General features: G+C 45.0%; 1 protein-coding gene across 7 annotated transcripts in view; it reads right to left on the bottom strand.

The window, feature by feature from the left end:
• LOC139561250 (neurexin-2-like) overlaps positions 1-27,926 on the bottom strand; it is a 1,055,901-nt gene that overhangs the window by 523,663 nt on the left and 504,312 nt on the right. For 5 of the 7 annotated variants that reach the window (XM_071378226.1, XM_071378233.1, XM_071378230.1 and 2 more), the window contains 3 exons: positions 27,218-27,244; positions 6,201-6,320; positions 598-979 (listed from right to left, as the gene is read on the bottom strand). In XM_071378226.1, coding sequence (XP_071234327.1) covers positions 598-979; positions 6,201-6,320; positions 27,218-27,244 — 529 coding nt within the window. The remainder of the gene's footprint in view (positions 1-597; positions 980-6,200; positions 6,321-27,217; positions 27,245-27,926) is intronic. The other 2 variants (XM_071378228.1, XM_071378231.1) reach the window with 1 other exon arrangement.

Raw genomic sequence — 27,926 nt, 5'->3', positions numbered from 1 at the left:
TAACAAGCATTTTTCATATTTGAATGGATGAATAGCCTGGTGACAACAGGTGATATAACACACTGTTCAGATTGGAGCTATTTTAGGTGTCCTATTATTCAAGTCTGCATTCAGAGTTTTAACAACTAAAATATTTTTTTTCCAGACCAAATAAATTGATTTTTGTTCAACCTTAACGTCCATGGGGCGTATGGATTGTGTGTACAGCTGCGAAGGCAAATTAGGAAGTGAAATATTTTCTCCAACTGCTGTTTCCTCCCGATAATAATAGCCTGTTCTGGGCATTCAACAGAGCCATGAACCAAAATGATTAGTATTGCTCGTTGAGAAATAGAGTGGACTGCCTCCAACCAGCATAGGTTCATAGAATCGTAGAAAAACATATCTTAGTGGAACTTATACAGGACTTTTTCATTTTCACTGCATCCATTTGTTTCACAACATATACATCTACATCATTTGTTATGTTTTCCATTATCATATGATTAAGATGTGCCCATGTGGGCACAATAAGCAGAACCACATTACAGTTTTCAGGGTAAGCTAACATGTCAACACTTATATTTATGTCAACACCAATCAAACGTCCAGACTCACCCTTTGACCAGCTCCACAACGATGAAGTCGCTGCCATCCCCCGAGTTGAAGAGCAGCAGGCCGTCCGACGTGGTGGTCTTGAACTGAAAGAAGAGGTGCATGGAGGCGTAGGCCTGCAAAGTAGCCAACGCTAGATAGCTTGCTTTCGTTCGAAACGTCACCGGATCGGCGATGATGTGGCGCATGCCAAAGCGGGCGTTGAGTTCGCAGTAGGAGATGTCGCCGTTCTTGCACTGGTCCAGGTAGGGCACGCCGTTGACTGTCAGGCCCTGGAGGTGACCGATGAAGTTGGAGGGCACCACGGAGATGAAGCGACGCTCGGTCATGATACCCGTCTCAATGTTGTGGAACTCCAGCCGCGTGTGGGCACCCGTCATCTGGCCTGGAGGGTGAAGGAGGACATGGGAATATGTTATATTAAAGGCATTGAGCTTTCTTAACCATGTGGCCTGATCAGGAAAAGCTTTATACCCTGGTTATGAAATAATGGTACAATGGGATGGAATATGTTGGAATAAATATAGAAATCTAAAACATGATGATGATACAATTACTTTAAAAAAGAGGCTAAAAGCTTCTAACTAAACTTTACAATTACTTTAAAAAAGAGGCTAAAAGCTTCTAACTAAACTAAACTAAACTTCTCCTCCCTCCTGAATCCTCCTCCCCACCCCCCCCCCCCCCTCCTCCCTCTCTGCGGATGACTTCGTCAACCATTTTGAAAAGAAGGTCGACGACATCCGATCCTCGTTTGCTAAGTCAAACGACACCGCTGGTTCTGCTCACACTGCCCTACCCTGTGCTTTGACCTCTTTCTCCCCTCTCTCTCCAGATGAAATCTCGCGTCTTGTGACGGCCGGCCACCCAACAACCTGCCCGCTTGACCCTATCCCCTCCTCTCTTCTCCAGACCATTTCCGGAGACCTTCTCCCTTACTTCACCTCGCTCATCAACTCATCCTTGACCGCTGGCTACGTCCCTTCCGTCGTCAAGAGAGCGAGAGTTGCACCCCTTCTGAAAAAACCTACACTCGATCCCTCCGATGTCAACAACTACAGACCAGTATCCCTTCTTTCTTTTCTCTCCAAAACTCTTGAACGTGCCGTCCTTGGCCAGCTCTCCTGCTATCTCTCTCAGAATGACCTTCTTGATCCAAATCAGTCAGGTTTCAAGACTAGTCATTCAACTGAGACTGCTCTTCTCTGTGTCACGGAGGCGCTCCGCACTGCTAAAGCTAACTCTCTCTCCTCTGCTCTCATCCTTCTAGACCTATCGGCTGCCTTTGATACTGTGAACCATCAGATCCTCCTCTCCACCCTCTCCGAGTTGGGCATCTCCGGCGCGGCCCATGCTTGGATTGCGTCCTACCTGACAGGTCGCTCCTACCAGGTGGCGTGGCGAGAATCTGTCTCCGCACCACGTGCTCTCACCACTGGTGTCACCCAGGGCTCTGTTCTAGGCCCTCTCCTATTCTCGCTATACACCAAGTCACTTGTCTCTGTCATATCCTCACATGGTCTCTCCTATCATTGCTATGCAGACGACACACAATTAATCTTCTCCTTTCCCCCTTCTGATAACCAGGTGGCGAATCGCATCTCTGCATGTCTGGCAGACATATCAGTGTGGATGACGGATCACCACCTCAAGCTGAACCTCGGCAAGACGGAGCTGCTCTTCCTCCCGGGGAAGGACTGCCCGTTCCATGATCTCGCCATCACGGTTGACAACTCCATTGTGTCCTCCTCCCAGAGTGCTAAGAACCTTGGCGTGATCCTGGACAACACCCTGTTGTTCTCAACTAACATCAAGGCGGTGACCCGTTCCTGTAGGTTCATGCTCTACAACATTCACAGAGTACGACCCTGCCTCACACAGGAAGCGGTGCAGGTCCTAATCCAGGCACTTGTCATCTCCCGTCTGGATTACTGCAACTCGCTGTTGGCTGGGCTCCCTGCCTGTGCCATTAAACCCCTACAACTCATCCAGAACGCCGCAGCCCGTCTGGTGTTCAACCTTCCCAAGTTCTCTCACGTCACCCCGCTCCTCCGCTCTCTCCACTGGCTTCCAGTTGAAGCTCGCATCCGCTACAAGACCATGGTGCTTGCCTACGGAGCTGTGAGGGGAACGGCACCTCCGTACCTTCAGGCTCTGATCAGGCCCTACACCCAAACAAGGGCACTGCGTTCATCCACCTCTGGCCTGCTCGCCTCCCTACCTCTGAGGAAGTACAGTTCCCACTCAGCCCAGTCAAAACTGTTCGCTGCTCTGGCACCCCAATGGTGGAACAAACTCCCTCACGACGCCAGGTCAGCGGAGTCAATCACCACCTTCCGGAGACACCTGAAACCCCACCTCTTTAAGGAATACCTAGGATAGGATAAAGTAATCCTTCTAACCCCCCCCCCTTAAAAGAGTTAGATGCACTATTGTAAAGTGGTTGTTCCACTGGATATCATAAGGTGAATGCACCAATTTGTAAGTCGCTCTGGATAAGAGCGTCTGCTAAATGACTTAAATGTAAATGTAAATGTAAACTGCAAACTAATCTCCTAATCTCCTCCTACACTGAAGGAAAATATAAACCAGCAATTTCAAAGATTTTACTGAGTTACAGTTCATATAAGGAAATCAGTCAATTGAAATAAGTTCATTATACCCTAATCTATGGATTTCACATGACTGGGAATCCAGATATTCATCTGTTGGTCACAGATAGTTGCTGGATTTTGGCGGGAAACTGCCATTTTCGTCCTCATGCTAGCTAGCAGTAGCCACATCAGCCATTATGGAATGGCAAGTTGTGTTGAACAACAGAGGAGCTGATTGGCTGACACTGCCATTCCAAAATGGCTGCGGTGGCTACTGCTAGCTAGCATGAGGACGGAAAGGGCAGCTTTCCCTGAAAACAAGGAGTATTTCAATCTTCTCTATGTATCAGTGTGGATAAAGGTCAAAATTGGAGTACAATGGCATATCCCATCCCTGCATCGAAGTAGGATTTCTGACACATATTTCGCACCGGCTACATGGTTTCTTAATAATGCAACCATGTGCCTTCCAACCCCAGTGCAGCACAGTGTAAACAAGCGTAATGGTAGGGTCGGTATCTTTTAGCAAGGTCTGAGTGAACATCTTGCCTGAATTAAGACCTGATGATGGGGTGTGGCCAATTACCTCCTACAATCTTCAATGCCCGAGCTAGTAACGCCCAATTATTCAACTGCAGGGATGCAGACACAGCCCTCCTTATAAACAATCTATACAGACAACAATTAAAACATTGGGGACATACATAAATGCATTTTATGAAGACTGGCATCTTCACAGGATGCTATAGTCTATCTAGGGCTTCAATTGGGAAGGAGTTCCATATGGTAATTGACCACCCTGTGTACTATGTTATATATTTAATTGATCAAATTGTATAAGGCTTGGATTGGGCAGTAACACAGATAATAGGGGTTCCACAATATACATCTGAAGTCGGAAGTTTACATACACTTAGGTTGGAGTCATTAAAACTCATTTTTCAATCACTCCACAAATTTCTTGTTAACAAACTATAGTTTTGGCAAGTCAGTTAGGACATCTACTTTGTGCATGACACAAGTAATTTTTCCAACAATTGTTTACAGACAGATTATTTCACTTATAATTCACTGTCTCACAATTGGAGTGAGTCAGAAGTTTACATACACTATGCCTTTAAACAGGCTGTGCCTTTAAACAGCTTTGAAAATTCCAGAAAATTATGCAATGACTTTAGAAGCTTCTGATAGGCTAATTGATATAATTTGAGTCAATTGGAGGTGTAGCTGTGGATGTATTTCAAGGCCTAACTTCAAACTCAGTGCCTCTTCGCTTGACATCATGGGAAAATCAAAAGAAATCAGCCAAGAACTCAGAAAAATAATTGGAGAACTCCACAAGTGTGGTTCATCCTTGGGAGCAATTTCAAAATGCCTGAAGGTACCACGTTCATCTGTACAAACAATAGTACGCAAGTAAAAACACCATGTGACCACACAGCTGTCATACCGCTCAGGAAGGAGACGCTTTCTGTCTCCTAGTGATGAACATACTTTGGTGCGAAAAGTGCAAATCAATCCCAAAACAACAGCAAAGGACCTTGTGAAGATGCTGGAGGAAACAGGTACAAAAGTATCTACATCCACAGTAAAACGACTCCTATGTTGACATAACCTGAAAGGCCGCTCAGCAAGGAAGAAGCCACTGCTACAAAACCGCCACAAACAAATCCAGACTACGGTTTGCAACTGCACATGGGGACAAAGATTGTACCTTTTGGTCTGATGAAACAAAAATAGAACTGTTTGGCCACAATGAACATCGTTATGTTTGGAGGAAAAAGAGGGAGACTTGCAAGCCGAAGAACACCACCCCGACCGTGAAGCACGGGGGTGGCAGCATCATGTTGTGGGGGTGCTTTGCTGCAGGAGGGACTGGTGCACTTCACAGAATAGATGGCATCATGAGGTAGGAAAATTATGTGGATATATTGAAGCAACATCTCAAGACATCAGTCAGGAAGTTAAAGCTTGGTTGCAAATGGGTCTTCCAAATGAACAATGACCCTAAGCATACTTCCAAAGTTGTGGCAAAATGGCTTAAGGACAACTAAGTCAAGGTATTGGAGTGGCCATCACAAATCCCTGACCTCAATCCTATAGAAAATTTGTGGGCAGAACTGAAAAGTGTGTGTGAGCAAGGAGGCCGACAAACCTGATTCGGTTACACCCTGTTTTGTCAGGTGGAATGGGCCAACATTCACCCAACTTATTGTGGGAAGCTTGTGGAAGTCTACCCGAAATGTTTCACCCAAGTTAAGCTATTTAAAGGCAATGCTACCAAATACTAATTGAGTGTACGCAAAAATCTGACCCACTGGGAATGTGATGAAAGAAATCATTCTCTCTACGATTATTCTGACATTTAACATTCTTAAAATAAAGTGATGATCCTAAGACAGGGAATTTGTACTAGGATTAAATGTCAGGAATTGTGAAAAACTAGGTTTAAATGTATTTGGTTAAGGTGCATGTAAACTTCCGACTTCAACTGTAAATCTCTAGCTACATAAACTTATGAGCCCAGCTTCCATTACACCTATAGTTTTCCAGTATGTCCACTTATTGATTATGTTGTTGCTTCCTGGAATTGAGCAGGAAAGAGCTTTGCCAGTTTATTAAAAACACCTTAGTCCTAAACAAGGTCAGCCCAGAGGCCTTCTCTTTTTGGTTTGTGTCCACCAGAAACAAGGTCACACAGGGTCATTTATATCTTCATCATTCATCTTTATAGCTTCATCATCTCTTGCATTCCTCTCACCTATCACCCCACACCCCCATCCCTCTATCCATCCATTATACCCCCATGGCGTGGTGGTAGACAGTGGGGAGTGGACACTGACCTTCTGCCATCCCTCCATCTCTCCATCCCTAGCCCCCAAGACTCATCATGCCCCCTCTTCTTAATCCCTCCTCTCACCTATCTAACAGCCCCCCCCATCCCTCTTTTCCTCCTTCCTATCACTTAAGGGTGGAAGAGGTGGAGGCGAACAGTGGAGAGTGGACACTGACCTTCCACCGTGACGTTGTCCACAGATAGCTGGAAGTTCTTTCCTCGGCGCACCACTTTCACCATGTGCCACTCGTTGTCGTTGAGCTTCTGGCCAGCGAAGAGCGTTTCAGGTCCTTTACCTGGAGGGGAAGAGCTATGGTCACCTACCGAGAAAGGATGTTGATTCAGTGTGTATCAGCAACTAAGTCCACAGGGACGATACTATACAGCTAATGGAGAAAACCTGCATGTTTATCCCACGCAAACACACACACACACACACACACACACAGTTTCCATTCAAACAAACATGTGTGACAGTACAGTCACACACACACACACACACAGAAAGACAAAGTAGTATCATACAAGAAGGCATACTGTGCCATGTATGTCACTAAGCGCACAAAGGTTATATAAAAAAGAACAATTTTACATAAAAAAAACAGTAGATGGACTCAAACAGACAACTAAACCTCCTAATAATACAGTAACAGCAGGATGCCATCAAAGACAAAGCAAGAGGGTAGCTAGGTGTTACAGTGCTACTTATTGAACAAGCCTTTCATTGTAAAGTAAGGATTCAGCCCACAACTGCCGTGGACAGCCGAGATGAGTGGTAGAACTATTTTATAGCTATCGCCTGTAGGATTTTGTACTAGTGGAGCTGTGTAATTGACGTCTGTATATTAGGACTTTGCCATAGGACTCTTTGCCAGACTGGGTAGAGAAAACGGGGGATTAGACTGCATTGGATCTGCCACTCTTCTCCTCGGTCACTCCCCCCTCTTCTTCTCCTTCGGTCTCGCTTCTACTGGCACGGGAGACGGACTGTTTGACGCGGCAACATATGGCGGTGGGAGAAATGCATATTAAAGACATATTTACGGTAGCGTCTTCTCTCTCACCAACTGAGCCTCGGGGCTATTTATAGTTTTTCCAATGAAACAGACCGATCATATAAAATGTGGCAGGGAACGAGTGAGCGACGGAGTGAAAGAGTATGGGTTTTGATGAAGGCAGCAGAACTGAATCCGTCTGTCATTGAGGTGTATTGTGGCGAGTCGGCACGAATCGCCTTCGGATGAGCAAAGTCATGGTGACGGCTAATTGCGCCGGCGGTAACAGCTGCAGCGAAGTGCTCCGTTTACACACCACATTCAAATGTATCTACTAAAAAGGGCAATACATTGAAAACTAACCAACAGAAAGTGGGAAAATAATTACTGGCTACGCTATACAATAGCACAGCCTAAGAGGCTAAAACAAAAGGCTGTCCCTGACGACGGTTGACTCGCAGTGTGTCACAGTGGCATTCACCGAGGCAAAGAACGGTGATTATGAGGGAAACTAATGGGTCCGTAAACAAAGCCATAACGAGGGAGTCTTCCACTTCACTGCCTGGTGGAACCAGCCCTGAAATAGTACAGTGCCCTGAGGAAGCCAGTCACTTCCATTAACCTTTTACACTCGTATACAGGTTGAAAATGGCAGATTTGGGCACTGATAAGTGCCTAAATTGGAACGCAATGGCTGTAAAGTAATGATGGTAGAGATCAGGCTCTGCACTTCACAGCTCCGTATGGGTTTTGACTGACAGCTGTTCTGAACTTGAGCACCGTACACAACAAGAAGTTGCCCGCAGTGAGGAAAGCGCTGTAAATTGCTGGACTCTATGTATTTCGAAAGACGAGACGTTGAGGATTATAATAAATACCGCTTTGATGTCATACAAGCAAGCCCAGCACCCGTGGATCTAAATGTGCACTTCAAATTTCCATATCATAAAACTCCTGTCATATACAGTGTCAACGTTTATGATCACTATATTTGATGCAGTTACAAGATGACCTGGCGTCGTACCCTGGGTGGTTCTGAACAGGTTGAGCCTATGTTGGTCTATTGTGAAGAAAATTGCAGCAGAACTTGCTCCTGAATGCACGCATGACTCCATTATATGCACACCAAAACGTAAGATCATTGCGTGAACAACAACAGTGACTGTGTGACGGAGGGAGATGCAGGGCTGTGTTCCAAACAAAACTACTACAAGTTCGCTCGCTCTAGTTCCTCAACGGCAAGCTAGGAGAGCTCAAAAAAGCACCTTATAGTTGAAGACTCTTTTGTAAGTCATAAAAATGCTTTGAAATGACTTGCATACTTTGGAGAGGGGCGTGTCCCCTTGGAGACACTTGTTAGTCCTCTCACTCAAGCCCTTGTAATTGTATTTTTCTTATGTGGCACCTATTCCACATTTTCCAGGAATATTCTTATCATGATACTGAATGTATCCAGACTATTTTCATATTTCGTTAAATAAATGTGTCTAAAAGTACTGTACATGTAAAATGCACATAAACTCAACAAGGTAATGTTTGGATTCAGTCTTGTGTCAAGTCAACTGCTGTGTCCTCAAATGTGGTCTAACAATTTCCCCATAACCTCCACACTGTTCCCTTTCAATTGCTACGGCGCTTAAGCATATGTTTTTTCATATTACTTCAGTAAGAAGCATATCAATGTAGCTCTATCCATATAGGCCAATCCCCACGAGTGTAAAGGGTTAAAGACCTACTGTACGTGCTGAGCAGCAACTGGACCAAGGGCACATTTGCAAAAACAAAACAAGTGGTGGCCGTCCAACAATTTTACTGTTATGTTTTATCCAATATTAGAAATATGTCTGTTGATTTTTGTGAGTGGCGATGCATGGTGGCTGCAGGTGCCTCAGTGGATGATGGAGTGGGGCTTAGTGGCATGGGATTGTCCCCACCCCCCCCCGCAGTTGAGTCTGAAATTATTTGGTTTTGAGGGGGAAAAAGGTTCCATAAATTGATAGCGCTCACACACACACACACACACACACACACACACACACACACACACACACACACACACACACACACACACACACACACACACACACACACACACACACACAGGAGAACCGTTTTCATATTTAATGTTGTTCCTTCTTCCCTGGATTTTTGTCTTGAGCCACACGAAATTGGATCGAGAGACGTTTAATCACACAATGTGTGAAGTTAATATGAGGCAAAGTCCCCTACTGCAGAGAGAGGGAACGAGAGAGCGCGAGATAGAGGGAACGAGAGAGAGAGAGAGAGAGAGAGAGAGAGAGAGAGAGAGAGAGAGAGAGAGAGAGAGAGAGAGAGAGAGAGAGAGAGAGAGAGAGAGAGAGAGAGAGAGAGAGAGAGAGAGAGAGAGAGAGAGAGAGAGAGAGAAGAACTAGTTTAAGATAAACTTCTAGAAGGAGAAAGACAGAGAGCTTGCGAACGAGAGAACGGGAGAGAGCAAGAGAGAGACAAAGGAAAAATGTAGTTTGATATACAACCAGAGAGCCCTTTCGGAGACTCCAGAGCAGGCAGAATGAATGGAAAATGGTTCCCCCGGGATAGAGTCCATGTGTTATTTATCTGCCACAAGAGGCCATAAAAGAGCAAAGGGGCTAACTCTAAGGAGAAACAGAGGACACATCAGGCCATAACAGCAGTAACAATGAAGGCCTTAGCGTATCTGCTACGCTGGGGGAACATCGAACGAGGTTTGGGGGCAGAAAACAGTGCAATGGGCCATATTATCTTGAAGCTAATACACTGTAACATTACTGTAGCTCACAAGGAGCTAATAGAGTATCCTATGCCCTATTAGCTTGGAGCTAATACACTGTAAAATCATGTAGCGCTAGTACAGCTAGCTAGCAGCTAATGAGCGCTTCAATCCCCATAATGCTAGGGATCTGCCACCTGCTGCTTACCCTACTGACCAGCTAATTGGGCCATATTAGCTAGAAGCTGCTACAGTAGCTAGCTAACTAATAGCTAATGGACACTGCAATCCACATGTCATTGCTTTTGCTCTGCCACCTGCCTCCTGCCTAACTGACAGGCTGCTTTAATGCTGATGTTTGGCCATCTTCTAATGGCCAGGTAATGAAGATAGTAAACAGGCTAGCGGAGGAGCGCTTGGTGCTAAATGAGGCTGTAAGTCGCTCTAATGCTGCCCTGTCAGCCTCTGTAGAAACAAGGGCCAGGCTAATCATTAATAAGAGCAGCGATATTAAAATGCAATTCATTCTCATTGAGACGCCACTTTCTCTTTTCGCCGTTCTCCCTTTGTCACCGAGATCAATGGGAGAACGTCTCTGATCATATAAACAAAGGATGTCATTCTCTCACTCCTTCTCTCAGTCATCCCCTCTTCTATTATCTCACACTCCGGCACTCTGTCCCCCGTATTGTCTGTCGTCGAGGTAGACAGTGTCAAGTTTGGTGTTTCAGTTGGTAGAGGATCCTCCAGTTTTAGCCGTCTGGTTTAATGTGGATGTCATGGACTGTTTGGAGGACCCATGAGCAGGACGGACGAGATGTGTTACGTTCACCTGCTGTTTCTCAATTAACAATTGTCGATTCATCCATTACCACAGTGCTTCCCTTGATTAATGCACGCTAATCGATGAACACGCCCATTCAATCAGTGGCTTTGGATTGCAATGCAGTGCTTCATTCCCACAAGTTAACTCTGGGTCGAGACCGGCTAGGAGAAGTAAAGCTCTCCATTGTTGCCCGACCACAAGAGCTTGGAGAGATGGGTGCATTGTGATCCACATTGGGCCCGATGTCACAGCTTCTCCCCAACACATTTACCCATTCTCCAGCCACAACACTGTTGGCAACAGCGGATCTAAGAGTCTCCACACAGCCCTTCCAGACCCAAAATCTCATCTCAGTCTCACAAGTTTGACTCGTTTAAGAAACTAGGCCGTCGCGTGGCACTGCCACCTCTACCATGTAGCCTCGAGTTAACCGCCGGCAGCGCCACATCACTAAGTGGGAGGAATCCTAATGTGGCCGGGAGTCTAATTGGGCCGCAGCAAAGCATTGTGGGCCACCACGGCACGCAAACAGCCAGTCTTCGAGAGAAAGAGGGTTGAGGAGTGATCAGCGCTAGCTGGAGAGGGCAGTGAGACGACAGGGCCACGGCATAAGGGGCAGCGGTGGAGACGTACGCGGTAGCTTCACTCGACCTACCTGGCTCACAAATGCTTCGTGACTCATAAGAGTGAAACTGTTTCCAGGAGGTCATTCAAGCATTTGTCAATGAAAGAGCCAGTCACCAATGGTTGAGGTCAGAAGGGACTGCAGGCGATGTAAGAGTGTTTTAATGAGTCAAGGGTTTGGATGGTGGTGTCTGTGACGATAGGATGATGAGATGTTGCCATTGAAAAAAGTATAACCTTGAAATGTGATGGACTCATCAATTTTTTAAAGGACGACATGAATACATAACGAGTCCTTTTGGTGATCTCAACAAAGTAACCACAGGTCAATTGTCGATCGTCTTTCTTCGGGTCCTTACTACCTTAAACCTCTTTGCGGTTAGCAGAGTATAGCCTATAGTAGCCCATAGGGATTGCCTGACTCAAGAAGGGGACCAAGCAGGAAGTTGACGTAGGTGGAGTCATCGGTACAGCCATGAGTGGCATCGCAGGGAGAGAAAAAAATCACATTGGGCCTGCATGCACTCGAATTAAAATGGCCGTCAGACAAATCCTCCCTCTTTTTCTTTTCGCTCTTTATTCCCTTGTTCTGTCCATTCTCGGCTCAGTAGCCCCCCTCTGAGGAGAAAGGGGGGATGCCGATGCTCAGCACTTCTAAAGGAGAGAGAGAGAGAAGGGGGGGAGAGAGAGAGAGAGATACTGGATTTTCAGCACAGTGTTGAAAATGACTACTAATATCTGCTGACAGGGGGTGGTCCTTAGAGCCAGGGCACGGGGAGGAATCAAACGAGAGAGGAGGACAGGAGAGAGGGAAGAAGGGAGGAGAAAGACTAGCTAACGCAACATCTATAGGCGTCTGCTTACCGAGATAAGACAGATGGCGTGGTCAAAATGGAGAGGAGTGTGTGTGTGTGGTACTTTAAATGGATCCGTTTCTATTTGCGTTCATGACTACCATAACACATAGAAGGTAATGGGTCCAAGGCAATTCACTGCAATGTCCCGTGCGGCTTAGTCGGTAGCACATGGCTCTTGCAACGCCAAGGTTGTGGGTTCGATTCCCACGGAGGACCAGTATGAAAAAAACAAATTGATACATAAATGTATGCACTCACTACTGTAAATTGCTCTGGATAAGAGTGTCTGATAAATGACTAAAATGTATCTCTCTGCAAATAATACTGCACATGCACAATTTTCTTCCCTACGTAAACACCTTGCAAGGTCAGAGCATGACAGAAAACTAAGTGCAGTGTCCAGACGGTACACTGAGTGTAGTGGAAGTATGAAGACCACACATCAGACTGGGGTTGACAGGAAGCAGCCTGTCAATGGAATTATGGTTGTCCCTTCAATACTGTGTCTGTATACTGTAGGTGTGCACTGTACTTCAGTTTGACACTGGGTGTGTGTCTGCATGGGTTGTTGTGGGTGGCGTGCATGTCTGAGTGCCAGTCTGCTGGCTGACAAGGTGACACAGGCTGTGCCCTAAAAAATACCCTCTGTGACATTATGCAGTCTCATACTGGGTACAGAGGCACTGAGTGGGACAGAGAAAAAAATGAAGAGCAAGATAGATCGAGAGAAAGCAAGCAAGCAAGCTAGTAATTGAGTGGGGAGAGAGGTGGGTAGACGGGGGGGGGGATCTCAATTGCATACACCTCGCGTCCTCTTTCCGCTCTCCTCGCCTTTTTCTTAAAACCCCATTGGAGAGGGTCAGAGGGGACAGACCTCTGGCTTTCTCACCCGATGGGTTTTGGGAAGGAGGCGAGGAGAGAGGACGTGAGAAGTATGCAATTGAGAATCTCCCAGGGAGTGAGAGAGATAGAGAGAGATAATTGAAGGCCTCTAAAGAGTAAGGTAAAGAGAGAGCGAGAGAGAGAAGCGAGGCCCTGCTGAATGTATAATGCAGGAGGAGGTTATCAGGTCTCTGGCACAGGGAGGGAGACCCAGTCAAATATGGCGATTCAGCAATATGGCTTCCCCTACAGATGGCTCTACGCCCAGGATGTCGCATGAGAAAACACTCCACAGGGAAGCTGTGTGTGTGTGTGGGAGGAGGTGTTTGTATGTGTGTTTCTGGAAGCGTGTGTCTGATGTTTCTGTGTGTGTGTGCAATGTGTTACATGAGTGTTTCTGCAAGTGTCGTGTGTGTATGTGTGTGAAGCGTGAAGCCACCAGTCTTTTCTCGCCATCCCTGTGCCCCCTTTGTCCTCTCCCATCTGTCATCTGGCATCCTCCCCTTCTGTTGTTTGTGAAGAGAGGAGTACCATCCCTCCATCCCCCTCAACAATTCCCATCACTCTCTCCTTACCCTCACATGGTCATCCTGAGCAGTGCCAGATTTTCTATTCCTCCCCGCCTCTAATCTAGTCCTGGCAATCTCCTGATCTCTCTATCACCAACCACCCCCCCCCCCCCCCCCCCCCGCCCGAACCTCATGCAAGCCTCTCCAATAATTTAATGCACTGTTTATGCTCATGATTGCACCCCAGTATTTTGGCTTGGACACTGGAACTTGTGTTGTATTCTGCCTCGCTCGGCCTTTCTATAAATACTAGAGCCACATTCCATCAATTTATTCAGCGTAGCCCCTTGATATAGTCCATCTATGATCATGATGTTTGATCAGTGTATACATTGTTTAGACTGCAATAGCTTCGGACACTTGCCACGCCACCTCATGCCGCCCAGTCTGATGCCCAGTCTCATGTTCCTATGATTCTCTGGCTCTGCCCCTCCCCCCCTCTGAGGGTTTGCCGTGCCAGCCTGCTATGCAGCAGATGGGTTCGTTCAGGTTGGAATCACACCAGCTGACACAGCGGGCGTAGCACGTCAACTCGGGGCGTGGGCAGGGCGTGGGCAGTACGTGGGCGTGGGCAGGGCGTGGCCAGGGTGTGGGCTGGGCAGGGCGTGTGCAGGGCGTGGCCAGGGTGTGGGCTGGGCAGGGCGTGGGCAGGGCGTGTACAGGGCGTGGCCAGGGCGTGGGCAGAGCATGTTATGGTACCACAAGCTACCACCATATGGGCATCAAAGTCATGGGCTATATTAAAATGGTATGTAGTGTGTGATGCACGATACCCACATACACAGAGGGTAAATATAGATGCAACTAACATGCATGCACTCACAAACACACACACAAGGACACACACGCACATACACTCTCTCTCTCTCTATCTCTCCTTCCCTGTGTCCAGCCCTGGCTGGGTGATCATGGCCAATGTTGTCATAGGTTAAATGGCTGTTATTTCCACAACAACCTTCACAGTTGATTACTCGTCCCCTGTTCAAACAGCAGGAGGACAGGCCGGCACACTGGAGCCCTGCTGGACCGAACACACCACACTGGTGTCTGTTAAACCAGGCCCATTGCACCAGCCTCAGTGATAACAGCTAACATCGCACAGTTATCGGTGCATTCAAATGTATCTATGAGAAGCTAGTTTATGGAGTAAATGCCGCACTGAACGAGGCAGTCTACAGTGAGAGAGGGGTGAGAGAGAAAGACACAGGATGCAAGAGAGACAGACTTTTGACAGCCTTCGTCTTTTTTGTACTTACATTAAGAAACCAAATCAACGTTTATTTGTCACGTTCGCCGAACACAACAGTGAAATGCTTACTTACAAGCCCTAACCAACAGTGCAGTTTTTAAGTAAAACAATAGAGAGGTAAATAAATACTTTTTTAAAGAGTAAAATGACAGTGAAAATAACAGTAGCGAGGCTTTATACAGGTGCTACCGGTCCAGAGTTATTAGGTACAAATATGCGAACCAACATTGTATTCCTAATGTCAATCGATTCCCTATATCAAAAGCCAATAAATATATACAAAAAATCTAAACACATTTGAATGTTATGCCGTATATGCTAGCTCGACAAATACAGTACTTTCGCAAAGTATTCAAACCCCTTGACTTTTTCTACATTTTGTTACGTTACAGCCTTATTCTAAAATGGAGTAAATGTATGTTTTTCCTCATCTATCTACACGCAGTACTCCGTAATGACAAAGCGACCTGATGGTCACTCTGACAGAGCTCCAGAGTTCCTCTGTGGAAAGGGGAAAACCTTCCAGAAGGACAACCCTCTCTGCAGCACTTCACCAATCAGTCCTTTATGGTAGAGTGGCCAGACGGAAGCCACTCCTCAGTAAAAGACACATAACAGCCCACTTGGAGTTTGCAAAAATTCACCTAAAGGACTCTCAGAAATAAGATTCTCTGAAACCAAGATTGAACTCTTTGGCCTAAATGCCAAGCGTCACGTCTGGAGGACACCTGGCACCATCCCTATGGTGAAGCATGGTGGTGGAAGCATCATGCTGTGGGGATGTTTTTCAGCGGCAGGGGCTGGGAGACTAGTCAGGATCGAGGGAAAGATGACTGGAGCAAAGTAGAGAGAAAGCCTTGATGAAAACCTGCTCCAGAGCACTCAGGACCTCAAACTGGGGCGAAGGTTCACCTTCTAACAGAACAATGACCCTAAGCCAAGACAACGCAGGTGGCTTCAGGACAAGTCTCTGAATGTCCTTGAGTGGCCCAGCCAGAGCCCGGACTTGAACCTGATCGAACATCTCTGGAGAAACCTGAAAGTAGCTGTGCTGCAACGCTCCCCATCCAACCTGACAGCGCTTGAGAGGATCTGCAGAGAAGAATGGGAGAAACTCCCCAAATACAGGTGTTCCAAGCTTGTAACGTCATACCCAGGAAGACTCGAGGCTGTAATCGCTGCCAAAGGTGCTTCAACAAAGTACTGAGTAAAGGGTCTGAATAATTACGTAACTGTGATATTTCCATTTAGATTTGTTTTATACTTTTGCAGATATTTCTAAAAACCTTTTTTGTCATTATGGGGTATCGTGTGTAAATGTACGAGTTTTTATTTTAAAGTTTTTTATTTTTAGAATAAGGCTGTAACGTAACAAAATGTGGAACAAGTCAAGGGGTCTGAATACTTACCGAACGCACTGTATAGGACATTATTCTTCTACAGATCATTCTCCTACGGATCATTCTCCTACGGATCATTCTCCTACGGATCATTCTCCTACAGTTATAATGCTTCTTCTACAGCAGTTAAACACTTTCCCCGAAATACAAATCTTTTCCATTGAAACCCGAACAGACACAGTATACATTTGCTCCAGCAAACCCTCTGGACAAAACCTATATTTATACCTAATAGCTCAAACGACTCCATGCATACTGTAGCCATTTCTTATGTACGGGCCTTAAATGTAATTCATGGAGGTAGCAGGGCTATGCAAATAATAGCTTATTTAAAAGACCCAGGGGTACATTTTCAGGATTCACAACCACAAACTGTATTATTAACCTAACTCATTGACTTTCAGATTGTGTAGTGTCTTTGTTCAAAATGGAGCCCTGCACCATTTAAACCAGAAATAATTGCTGGGCAAAGCTGTGCGGGATACCGTGCTGTACTTGTACATGAGCCCTCTTCCCATAACTATAATGCTAGCCATACAGTGTATAACTATTTAATAGGGCCCATATGGTTTTGTAGTGAATAATCAACATTTTATGTATTTGTTTTATCATCTGGTGAATAACATGGTTTAAGAGGAGTGGAGGGTGATTGGGATTCTACGATATACGACGGACAGACGTGGAACCCATCTGGGCATGTCTCTCTCCATGTTTCAGTCATACAGCATTAGAAGGCAGTTGTGTAAGAATATGCTGCTTTAAGGGTTAAAGTGATTTCTGTAGCGTGATAGAGAGTTGCTTTACTTTGCTTGACTCTGCTTTTCCCCCAGAGATAAGGATCAGGCTGTCTTTGACGTTGATCGTATTTGTCTCCTTATCCTGTGATATCATATTTACTATCTGGAGCACTCAGATGAGTGCAGGGCCTATCTTAGATCTAATGAAGTGTGTTTGTGTGTGTGTGTGTGTGTGTGTGTGTGTGTGTGTGTGTGTGTGTGTGTGTGTGTGTGTGTGTGTGTGTGTGTGTGTGTGTGTGTGTGTGTGTGTGTGTGTGTGTGTGTGTGTGTGTGTGTGTGTGTCTTGTGCAGCCAGATTTAATGGCTCCTGTCTGCTAACAGCGAGCGCGACCACCGAGATGAAAGACGCGACGAGCAGCGGATAGTGGTGATATAAACACAAGCAGGCAGCCAAATCAAGATCCTCTCTCGCTCGGTTCGCCCTCTCTCAATTTCTTTCTCTCCATTCCCCCTTCTCTCTACCTCTCTACTCTCACTCTTCATTACCCCTCTCTCTCCTCTCCCCCCCCTCCCTCGCCTCATCCTCAGTATTTTCATTTTGAAAACAGAGAAGGGCCATGTTCAGTTGACAAACGTTGTCGAATGTTGCAGATCGAATTGGCACGAATAGAGCCAATGTGGTTCCTTATTCTACATGTCAGAGAGTCATGTTTGTCCTACATAGTCTGTTTCTATATCTGAACGTCCCAAAATGTGATGCCCGCTGAACGGGCCCCAGATCTCCCTCTCTCTTCCTCCCTCTCTTGTTTATTTCCATATTGAAAACAATAGCAGACCTCCTTTTTAATCCTCTCTCTCTCTCTCTCTCTCTCTTGGGAAAGTAGGTTAGGCTTGCAGTCAGTCGAGGACACTGTCGCATCCTGCCACCACAGCGAAACACTCCCGGCAGCCGCGTCCAAAACACGGCTTGATTAGCCGCATTGGCGAGGGAGGATACAGAGGAGTGAAGGGGACGGGTGGGGCGGCCACACAGGGTATGACCCCCAGCCATGATTATCCATGGCCCGCCTTAGTGACCCTATGCGCCAATTACCGTGAAAAGGGAGAGAGGAGGGCCGGGGGGCTGACATGAGACTGTTCTCCTCTCCTTCTCCACCCTCACTGTATGGTGTGTGGTGCCTGTTAGAATGCACAATGAGATAAAAGCTGTCGATATCTAGCCCAGCATTGAAGAGGGCAGACGACGGGGGGAGGCAAAAAATGACAGTCATGATGAAGAGTGATTGATCGTAAATGGCGAAAAAGGTGAGAAATGTATCTCTGCTCTTTCTTTCATCTCCTCTTTCTTCCCCTCTCACCTCATCTCTTCATCGTTCTCGCTCTCGTGCCATTTACGTCTCTCTTTCCCTCTCCAGGAAGGTTCCTGGTGGATTGAGTTGATTTGGACCGCATCTCCCAGCATGCAGCAGCAGCAGCGTTGCCCTGGGAGACCCCATCATTCTGCTGAGGGAGTGTGAACCCAGACAATGTGCTGTTGCTCCTCTCATTTCACCTCCCATAACAAGCCCAGATATAACCTGTCTCTCTGTCAGCCTATTTGGTTGAAAGGGCTGCCATCTCACCATGCAGGTTGAGATGAGGGGTATATCTCAATAGTGTAAAGGGGTTTCCTTTACTTCTGTCTCACCATATGGGATGAGTACTAATAGAAAAAGGGGTGCATCTCAATAGTATAAAGTGGCTTCACCATGATCACTGATCTGGCATGGCCTAAAAGCCTATGAAATCCTTTCACTTGTTTGTGTTCAAAGTATACAAGGAAAGGAAGCCATGGATGACTATTGAGACAAACCCCAAGGAGATGGTTGCTGTAATACCAAGCCATTAGGTTAGTCAAAGACGGTAGTAGGTGGGGACAGGTAAATCATCTTCTGTGGCCCATGCAGGACTAGTGGGCAGGGTGCCCCGTTGCCATAAGTCAAGGGGAGAGAGGTAAATGGAGGGAGAGATAGTCCACGGGCATCGTGCCACCCTCCTTAAATCTCCCAAACGGCTTGTTTCACCACCGCCACTTTTCACATTCTCTCTGTATGTAACCCACTCTCGCCCTTTCTTCTGTTGTCGTTTGTCTGTCTGGGTCCTCATCCCTCGTTCTGTATCTCTCTCCGAGTGACTGTTAGCCTTTTTATGTCTCCTCTCTGCCACCCCGCCTCCCCTTCCTTTTCACCTCCTAACCTTATCTCTCTGTTGCTCTCTGTTTTGGGTGAATAGTGTGAGGTAATGGGTCTGACAGAGACACAGTAGAGGAACATTTCCAGACAGGAAGAACACTGAGGCGGGTACACAAGGTACAAAAACAAAAAATAGGTCACAGTCAGTCTTCTGGTCTTCTGCGCCATTCTACAGACTGGCCCCCTTTAAGACTTGGTTTTGACTCTACACATTACCCTTTACTTATGGGCAACTGGGCATAACATCCATTTTGACACTTTGAATAATTGTCACTTCACTGAAGACTAGTTTTCCCTTACTACTGGAGGAGCTTCGAAAAGGGCATTTTGAAAAAGTTGCATTCGGCAGGTTTCCATTTACCCAGGTTTATTCGACAAAAGCAATGTCGCAAAAAAGAAATATGCGATGTGTATTGGAAACGGCAGATATAGGAAACATTTTCTGACCATCGACAACATTTTTTATCCATTCGACAGGGGTGGATATTTATTTTGTCAAATTTTGGAAACAGTTTGGGAATACATTATGATTGTGGAATCATTTTTGTCATGAAACTATAAAGGTCCACTCCACATTTAATTCTAAATACCTATTGCTTGCTAAATATATTTTTTTCAACTGTTAAAAATGTTTCTTTGCAGGACAAGGATTGCCTGAATTGCTTCGCCTTGCTTTTCTGGTTGACTGGCAAGTTTCACCATCCAATTATTTCCGATCTACATGAGTTTCACCATGGCACGGACATGAGAATTATTAGAATATGGCAAATATTTGTCAATTATTGCATTCTATCCATGCTGGCTTTTACGGGCTACCTACTGTAAGACATGAAACAGATAGGTGGCTGTCGCCAATGTATTAATACGCAATTTGCCTAAATGGGTCATGGAAACACTTCAAACACTACATTTTTATTGGACAGTATAGGTTTTTAAGAAAAAAAGTGTTTTAGGTGTGACGTCATTATGTCCAGCTGTTTTGATAGACACAATATAGTTAAATGGAAATGCACCCTAGCAGGCAATTATCACATTTATTTTCTACTAAATGTCGACAACAAGTAAAGTTAATGGAAACATAGCTAGTGATAGCCTTGCCTCACAAAACACTCTCAAACTGCTATTTTTATTAAAGTGATATAAATCTACAAAACATCTAGGAACAGATGATATCAACAGCTCACAAGAATGTCTCTGTTAAAGCCAGACATCTCCATAAGGAAGGCGTTTGCCTCGGCTGCACAACACACTGATGTGTGACTAGTGCCTCGGCACAGAATGGCTGCCATGTATCACCTAGGCACATGTAGGAACGTTTCATTAGTGCATAGGGTGATTCACTGCCCAAATACCACCTAACACTAAGAAACTGAATGTAAGCGGCAGTGTAGAAGCAATTCATAGATCTGCTTTTCAATGGCAGGGAATAGCAATATCAGAAACTTTATATGCAAGTCGTCAAAATAAAAAGGAGAAAAGTGACATTGAAGTCATCCCGATTGCAAAAGCTACTATAAAGATGGCTATAACGCAAACATGCAAGCAAGCAAGCACGTACACTCACACACACCGATGTGCGCACGCAGACACACACACACACATCCACAGCATACCCAAGCTCATTCCATTTCAGCTCTAGTTAGGAAAATGCTCTGATTATGTATTCCTTTGAAGTTTACGCTTCAAAGCACTACTTTATTAGGTCATTTCTGTTTAACATTTTAAGAGGCATTTGGTTCATTTCATATTTAAACATGCAGGGAGCGGAAAATGTGCGAAAAAATGAAATGAGAAGACTATGAGGACACACTGATATTTGCAAACATCTTCAAAACATGTCCTATTAATGTTTTTGACATGTTATAGCTCAGGTCCCGACAGTAGCACAGCGCACCCACCTTATGACGTGTCTCTCTGTACATTGTATATCTAGGAGAACGGTACAGAAGTCTACAGTAAAAATCCAACATACGTTGTTGGTATTATTGTTGGTGTTATGTTCATTTCATAAAGAGCGCGTCTGATTGCAACGGGTGCAAAAACAAAGGCAACAGTCCTAATAACAGCCATCATTTTCTACAGTAGGCTGCTTGCAATGAGTTTGGCCCTGAAGAGAGTTTAGAGAAGATGAGGACATTGAATTAAGCTCAGACCGTCACTCAAGCGTTAAATTGCCTTAAAAGAGAACTGAATTTCATCAGAGCATTGGGTGAAATAAAACTATTATGCGTGCCAATGTCAATACATGTCTAAACTTCAAAATGAACTGTACTGTAGTGTGGACTACTACCATAACAGCCAATCATTAAATACTTCCACATGCACATCTCTATAACTTTAAATGCCTCCCTTTGTACTGCTACATGCCTATATAAGAATACATACTTACAGTTGAAGTCGGAAGTTTACATACACCTTAGCCTAATACATTTAAACTCAGTTCTTCACAATTCCTGACATTTTATCCTAGTAAAAACTCCCTGTCTTAGGATCACCACTTTATTTTAAGAATGTGAAATGTCAGAATGATAGTAGAGAGAATGATTTATTTCAGCTTTTATTTCTTTCATCACATTCCCAGTGGGTCAGAAGTTTACATACACTCAATTAGTATTTGGTAGCATTGCCTTTAAATTGTTTAACTTGGGTCAAATGTTTCGGGTAGCTTCCCACAATAAGTTGGGTGAATTTTGGCCCATTCCTCCTGACAGAGCTGGTGTAACTGAGTCAGGCTTGTCGGCCTCCTTGCTCGCACACGCTTTTTCAGTTCTGCCCACACATTTTCTACAGGTTTGAGGTCAGGGCTTTGTGATGGCCACTCCAATACCTTGACTTTGTTGTCCTTAAGCCATTTTGCCACAACTTTGGAAGTATGCTTTGGGTCATTGTCCATTTGGAAGACCCATTTGCAACCAAGCTTTAACTTCCTGACTGATGTCTTGAGATGTTGCTTCAATATACCCACATAATTTTCCTACCTCATGATGCCATCTATTCTGTGAAGTGCACCAGTCCCTCCTGCAGCAAAGCACCCCCACAACATGATGCTTCAACGCCCGTGTTTCACGGTTGGGATGGTGTTCGTCGGCTAACATAACGATGGTCATTATGGCCAAAAAGTTATATTTTTGTTTCATCAGACCGGAGAACATTTCTTCAAAAAGTATGATCTTTGTGCCCATGTGCAGTTGTAAACCGTAGTCTAGCTTTTTGATGGCGGTTTTGGAGCAGTGGCTTCTTCCTTGCTGAGCGGCATTTCAGGTTATGTCAATATAGGACACATTTTTCTGTGGATATAGATATTGTGTACCTGTTTCCTCCAGCATCTTCACAAGGTCCTTTGCTGTTGTTCTGGGATTGATTTGCACTTTTCGCACCAAAGTACATTAATCTCTAGGAGACAGAACTCGTTTCCTTCCTGAGCGATATGGTGGCTGCCTGGTCCCATGGTGTTTATACTTGCATACTATTGTTTGTACAGATGAACGTGGTACCTTCAGGCATTTGTAAATTGCTCACAAGGATGAACCAGACTGGTGGAGGTCTACAATTTGTTTTCTGAGGTCTTGGCTGATTTCTTTTGATTTTCCCAAGATGTCAAGCAACTGAGTTTGAAGCTAGGCCTTGAAATACATCCACAGGTACACCTCCAATTGACTCAAATGATGTCAATTAGCCTGTCAGAATCTTCTAAAGCCATGACATAATTTTCTGGAATTTTCCAAGCTGTTTAAAGGCACAGTCAACTTAATGTATGTAAACGTCTGACCCACTGGAATTGTGATACAGTGAATTATAAGTGAAATAATCTGTCTGTAAACAATTGTTGGAAAAATTACTTGTGTCATGCACAAAGTAGATGTCCTAACCGACTTGCCAAAACTATAGTTCGTTAACAGTAAATTTGTGGAGTGGTTGAAAAATGAGTTTTAATGACTCCAACCTAAGTGTATGTAAACTTCCAACTTCTACTGTATACATGCCAATAAAAATAAATACTGTTTTTATACCAATAACTGTACTTAACAAAAATATAAATGCAAAATGCAACAATATTAAAGATTTTACAGAGTTATAGTTCATAAAAGGAAAACAGTCAATTGAAATAAATGAATTTGCCTCTAATCTATTGATTTCACATGACTGAGAATACAGATACGCATCTGTTGGTCACAGATACCTTAAAAAAAAGTAGGCGCATGGATTGGCAAAGTTGTCAGTATCTGGTGTGACCACCATTTGCCTCATGCAGCGCAACACATCTCCTTCGCATTGAGTTGATCAGGCTGTTGATTGTGGCTTGGGAATGCTGTTCCACTCCTTTTTAATGGCTGTGCGAAGTCATTGGATATTGGGAACTGGAACACGCTGTCGTACATGTCGATCCAGAGCATCCTAAACATGCTCAATGGGTGACATATCTGGTGAGTATGTCGGCCATGGAAGAACTGGGACATTTTAGCTTCCAGGAATTGGGTACAGATCCTTGCGACACAGGGCCATGCATTATCATGCTGAAACATGGGGTGTGGTGGTGGTTGAATGGCACGACAATCGGCCTCAGGATCTCGTCACGGTATCTCTGTGCATTCGAATTGCCATCGATAAAATGCAATTGTGTTCATTGTCTGCGCCTTATGCCTGCCCCTACCATAACCCCACCGCCACCATGGGGCACTCTGTTCACAACATGGACATCAGCAAACCGCTCGCCCACACAACGCCATACACGTGGTCTGCGGTTGTGAGGCCGTTGATTAACATTCAGTTCCCTGGCAACAGCTCTGGTCGACATTCCTGCAGTCAGCATGCCAATTGCACATTCTCTCAAAACTTGAGAGTGTTTCAACTGTTCTGTCTGCGGCTATGGAACCCTGACCTGTTCACCGGATGTGCTACCTTACCCAGACCTGCTGTTTTCAACTCTCTAGAGACAGCAGGATCGGTAGAGATACTTTGAATGATCGGCTATGAAAAGCCAACTGACATTTACTCCTGAGGTGCTGACCTGTTGCACCCTCGACAACCACTGTGATTATTATTATTTGACCCTGCTGGTCATCTATGAACATTTGAACATCTTGGCCATGTTCTGTTAGAATCTCCATCCGACACAGCCAGAAGAGGACTGGCCACCTATCATAGCCTGGTCCCTCTCTAGGTTTCTTCCTAGGTTCTGGCCTTTCTAGGGAGTTTTTCCTAGCCACTGTGCTTCTACACCTGCATTGCTTGCTGTTTGGGGTTTTAGGCTGGGTTTCCGTACAGCACTTTGTGATATCAGCTGATGTAAGAAGGGCTTTATAAATACATTTGATTGATTGATTGAGACATCTGTGGCATTGTGTTGCGTGACAAAACGGCCCATTTTAGAGTGGCCTTTTATTGTCTCCAGCACAGTATGCACCTGTGTAATGATCTCGCTGTTTAATCGGCTTCTTGATAAGCCACACCTGTCAAGTGAATGGCAAAGGAGAAATGCTCACTAACAGGGATGTAAACAAATTTGTGTACAACATTTTTGAGAAGTAACATTTTATTTCAGCTTATGAAACATGGGATCAACACTTTACATGTTGCATTTATATTCTTGTTTAGTGTACACGCCTATACCTATTCAGCCTAGATTGTATACAATGCTTGTTTTTCAATACCCACGCTAGTATCTGTTCCTCCATCACCGTGCTATGACGCGGACGCCCTCTGTGTGATACTGTGTGATATAAGGGAGTGCGGAGTCATGACTCAGAGCACAGCGCAGGGCAACACACACGCACTGACAGATACAGAGCCTATAAGTTCCTGTGCCCTTGTGTGTGTCTACGTATGTGTGTGTGCGCGTGTAAACGTCTCTCTTCAGTGTGTGTATATGTGCGTATGTGCCTATGCTCTACAGTGAATGTGTGTTTGTGTGTAGAATTTTGTGTGTGTGTGTGTGTGTGTGCAGGTGGACAGACCAAAGGGCGTGACATTTACAGAGGGGTCTTGAGAGCGCCACATTGCTCGCCATGTGTCAGAATACATGTCATCCCAGAGTGCTGTAAGGTGGTGAAATATCACCCTCCGTACTGATACAGCAGTTTAACCTCTGACCTAACCTGGCTGGCCGACAGGCTAACTCTCATTCACCTCCTATAAAAACACACTAAGGCTGCGTTTAAAAAATTGCCATTTTCTTTTGCCACTAATTGGTCTTTTAACCAATTAGATCAGATATTTTGCCTATAATTGGGTAAAAGATCATAATTGGGCTGCCTGTGTAAACGCAGCTTCAGTGGGTTATCAGATATGACTAAGGGGTAGAATGACCACAATTCACATAGGGAGCAATTGGCACATACTGTACTGCCTCCGTCCAAAATGGCACCCTATTTCATTCAGTGCTCTGGTCAAAAGTAGTGCAGCATAGGGAATATGGGTGCTATTTGGGACGCAGCGGGTTACAGGACATGACTAAGGGCAGAATTTGATTCACATAAGGAGTAATTGGCATACAGGCTATATGATTAGAACAAGTGACATATAGCAGAAATAGGATTGAATCTGAGGTAAGTAGAATGAGTTGAGCTTCCATGGGCTGATCAACTTCTTTCGACGTCTTAAGGAAATATAACCTGGATAGTTATTTCTGTATTCTATGAAATTACTGTACTACCATTCCTCTGCAGAACTCTTTCCAAAAACATCATTCACCATAAATAAGCCATTCCCTTATTTATTGAGACGGCTGTGTGTGTGTGTGTGTGTGTTGTGCCCTCTGCTGGAATAGAATTAACACTTCTTCTAAATCCTCTTTCAGAGCTACGGTCTACTTCGTGTGTTATGGTGACATCTAGTGGTGGGTTGGTTGCATGTCGTGTTCAAACCCGAGCGGGGGTGATTTCAATGTGCGTCACGCCAGCAGCAATAGAGTGAATGACACTATTCATCATTTCCTGACTCTGCCAGTATGCTTGCAGAGATGGCATGAATATAGTTATGCTCTGCGTATGTGGAATGATTGTAGCACATGAAAAAATACAGATACTTTTAAAAAAGGAATACATTTGTGCACTCAATGACAGGCAGACGCGCACAACAAACGCACCAAGCAGGTTTCTCCTTTGACATAGTTAGGGCTGCACTTACCTCGTCTGTTGACATTAAAGAGTGACAGTTTGCTGTCGTTCTCTCAGCCTGCGCTGAAATGCATTCGTTTGTCCTCATAAATGTGCCTGTGTGTTCTAGAGGGCTGTGCCCTCAAAATGGAGGTTACCATAGATCTCAGTCCTCTGGGCCCACCAGTCGTTCAACATGATGTATACTAACACCAGCACACCTAAAACAAATAAACTCCTCGACATGCCCCTGTTCATTTGAATCAGGTGTGCCGGCGTTAGTATACACCAAATATGTAAAAGGAGGACTGGGTTGGCAAGGGCTACCACAGACTGTCTGAACACAATGGCTGTGTCTGAATTGGCACCCTATTCACCATATTCACCACTAGCTAGCCCTATGGGCCCTGGTCAAATGCAGTGCACTATAGGATGCCATTTTGGACGCATCCCATTGTCCCCAATACAGGGGAGCTTCACCTGCGTGTTCAGTCAGCTATGGGTGAGAACTAACACCTGTACAGTCATACGAACCCTCAATAGTAGGGGTTGAATTCACTGGTGTTGGAGTATGTGAGCAGAGAAAGTGACATGCTGTTGAGTGGAAATGGAAAGGATAGAGATATGCCTACAAAAGCTATTACTGAAATGAGTAGCAGGGAATAGAATGAAACTAACAGTCAAAAGGACAACGGGAGAACTAATTGAAAGAAGGAAATGGGAGAGGGGATTGATAAAAAAAATGCATCACGGAATGGAAAAGGAAAATCCTAGTGTAGTCTCGGAGGCGGAATAAACAGGACAGAATGATAAGACAGAGAATTGATTAAAAACCCAAAATGATCAAAGAGAGATAGCTAAGAGAGAGACATAGTAATAGAGTGATCTTTTGTATGACGTAAGGAGAACGGCAGCATTTATGAGGGACACATTACACAGAGGACAGTGTCACAATCAGTAGAACAGTGATATAGTCTTAAAAATGCATATAAACCACTTACTGAGGTTACAGTCTATCCTGATACAATCTGGCGGGAGAGAGAGCGAGATGGTGAGGTCAAATCAAATAAAGAGAGAGGAGAGAAAGGAGAAGAAGAGAGAGAGAGAGAGAGAGATAATAACATTTTACATCCTTCAAGGTACATTCTGCAGACAACCAGGCATTTCGCTAGGGGCCACCATCCGGGGACAGAGCTACGAGTCAGGATCACCCTTTTCCTTTTCCACACCTCCGTCATCACCCCCCACCCCCCATCATCCTCCCACCCCTCCCTCCGTCCCTGCAGCCACCATTCAAAACCCACCCAGTCCCAATGCGCTACAGAAGGCAAGATATTCACCCAATCATTGGTACAATGAAGCTCTGGGACTGTAGGTCTACTTGGCGACACTTGACGGCAAGGGAACCAAGCCCATTCAATAAGCTGCGGATGATAAGTGTACGTTATAGAGTAATCCGATTCTTGATATCTTGTGCTAGACAGACAAAGGTTACGCGTGGCACAAGTACATCACGGTCATCAATTCTACGTGTGTGACATCGTGGGCGCGACTGAACGTGGAAACAATGCATACAGAAAAGTCGTCTTTGATCGGAACGCATTGGGTTAGTAGATATGGAGAGAGACAGATCGAGTCAATTCACCATTTCAGTCACTGGCGTGTTAGTCCAAGCGAGATCGGGTGATTGTTAAGTGTGTTTCGCTATTC

The sequence above is a fragment of the Salvelinus alpinus genome, chromosome 31 (assembly GCF_045679555.1).
Source record: "Salvelinus alpinus chromosome 31, SLU_Salpinus.1, whole genome shotgun sequence".
NCBI classification, from domain to species: domain Eukaryota; kingdom Metazoa; phylum Chordata; class Actinopteri; order Salmoniformes; family Salmonidae; genus Salvelinus; species Salvelinus alpinus.
This window is presented reverse-complemented; position numbering and strand designations above follow the sequence as displayed.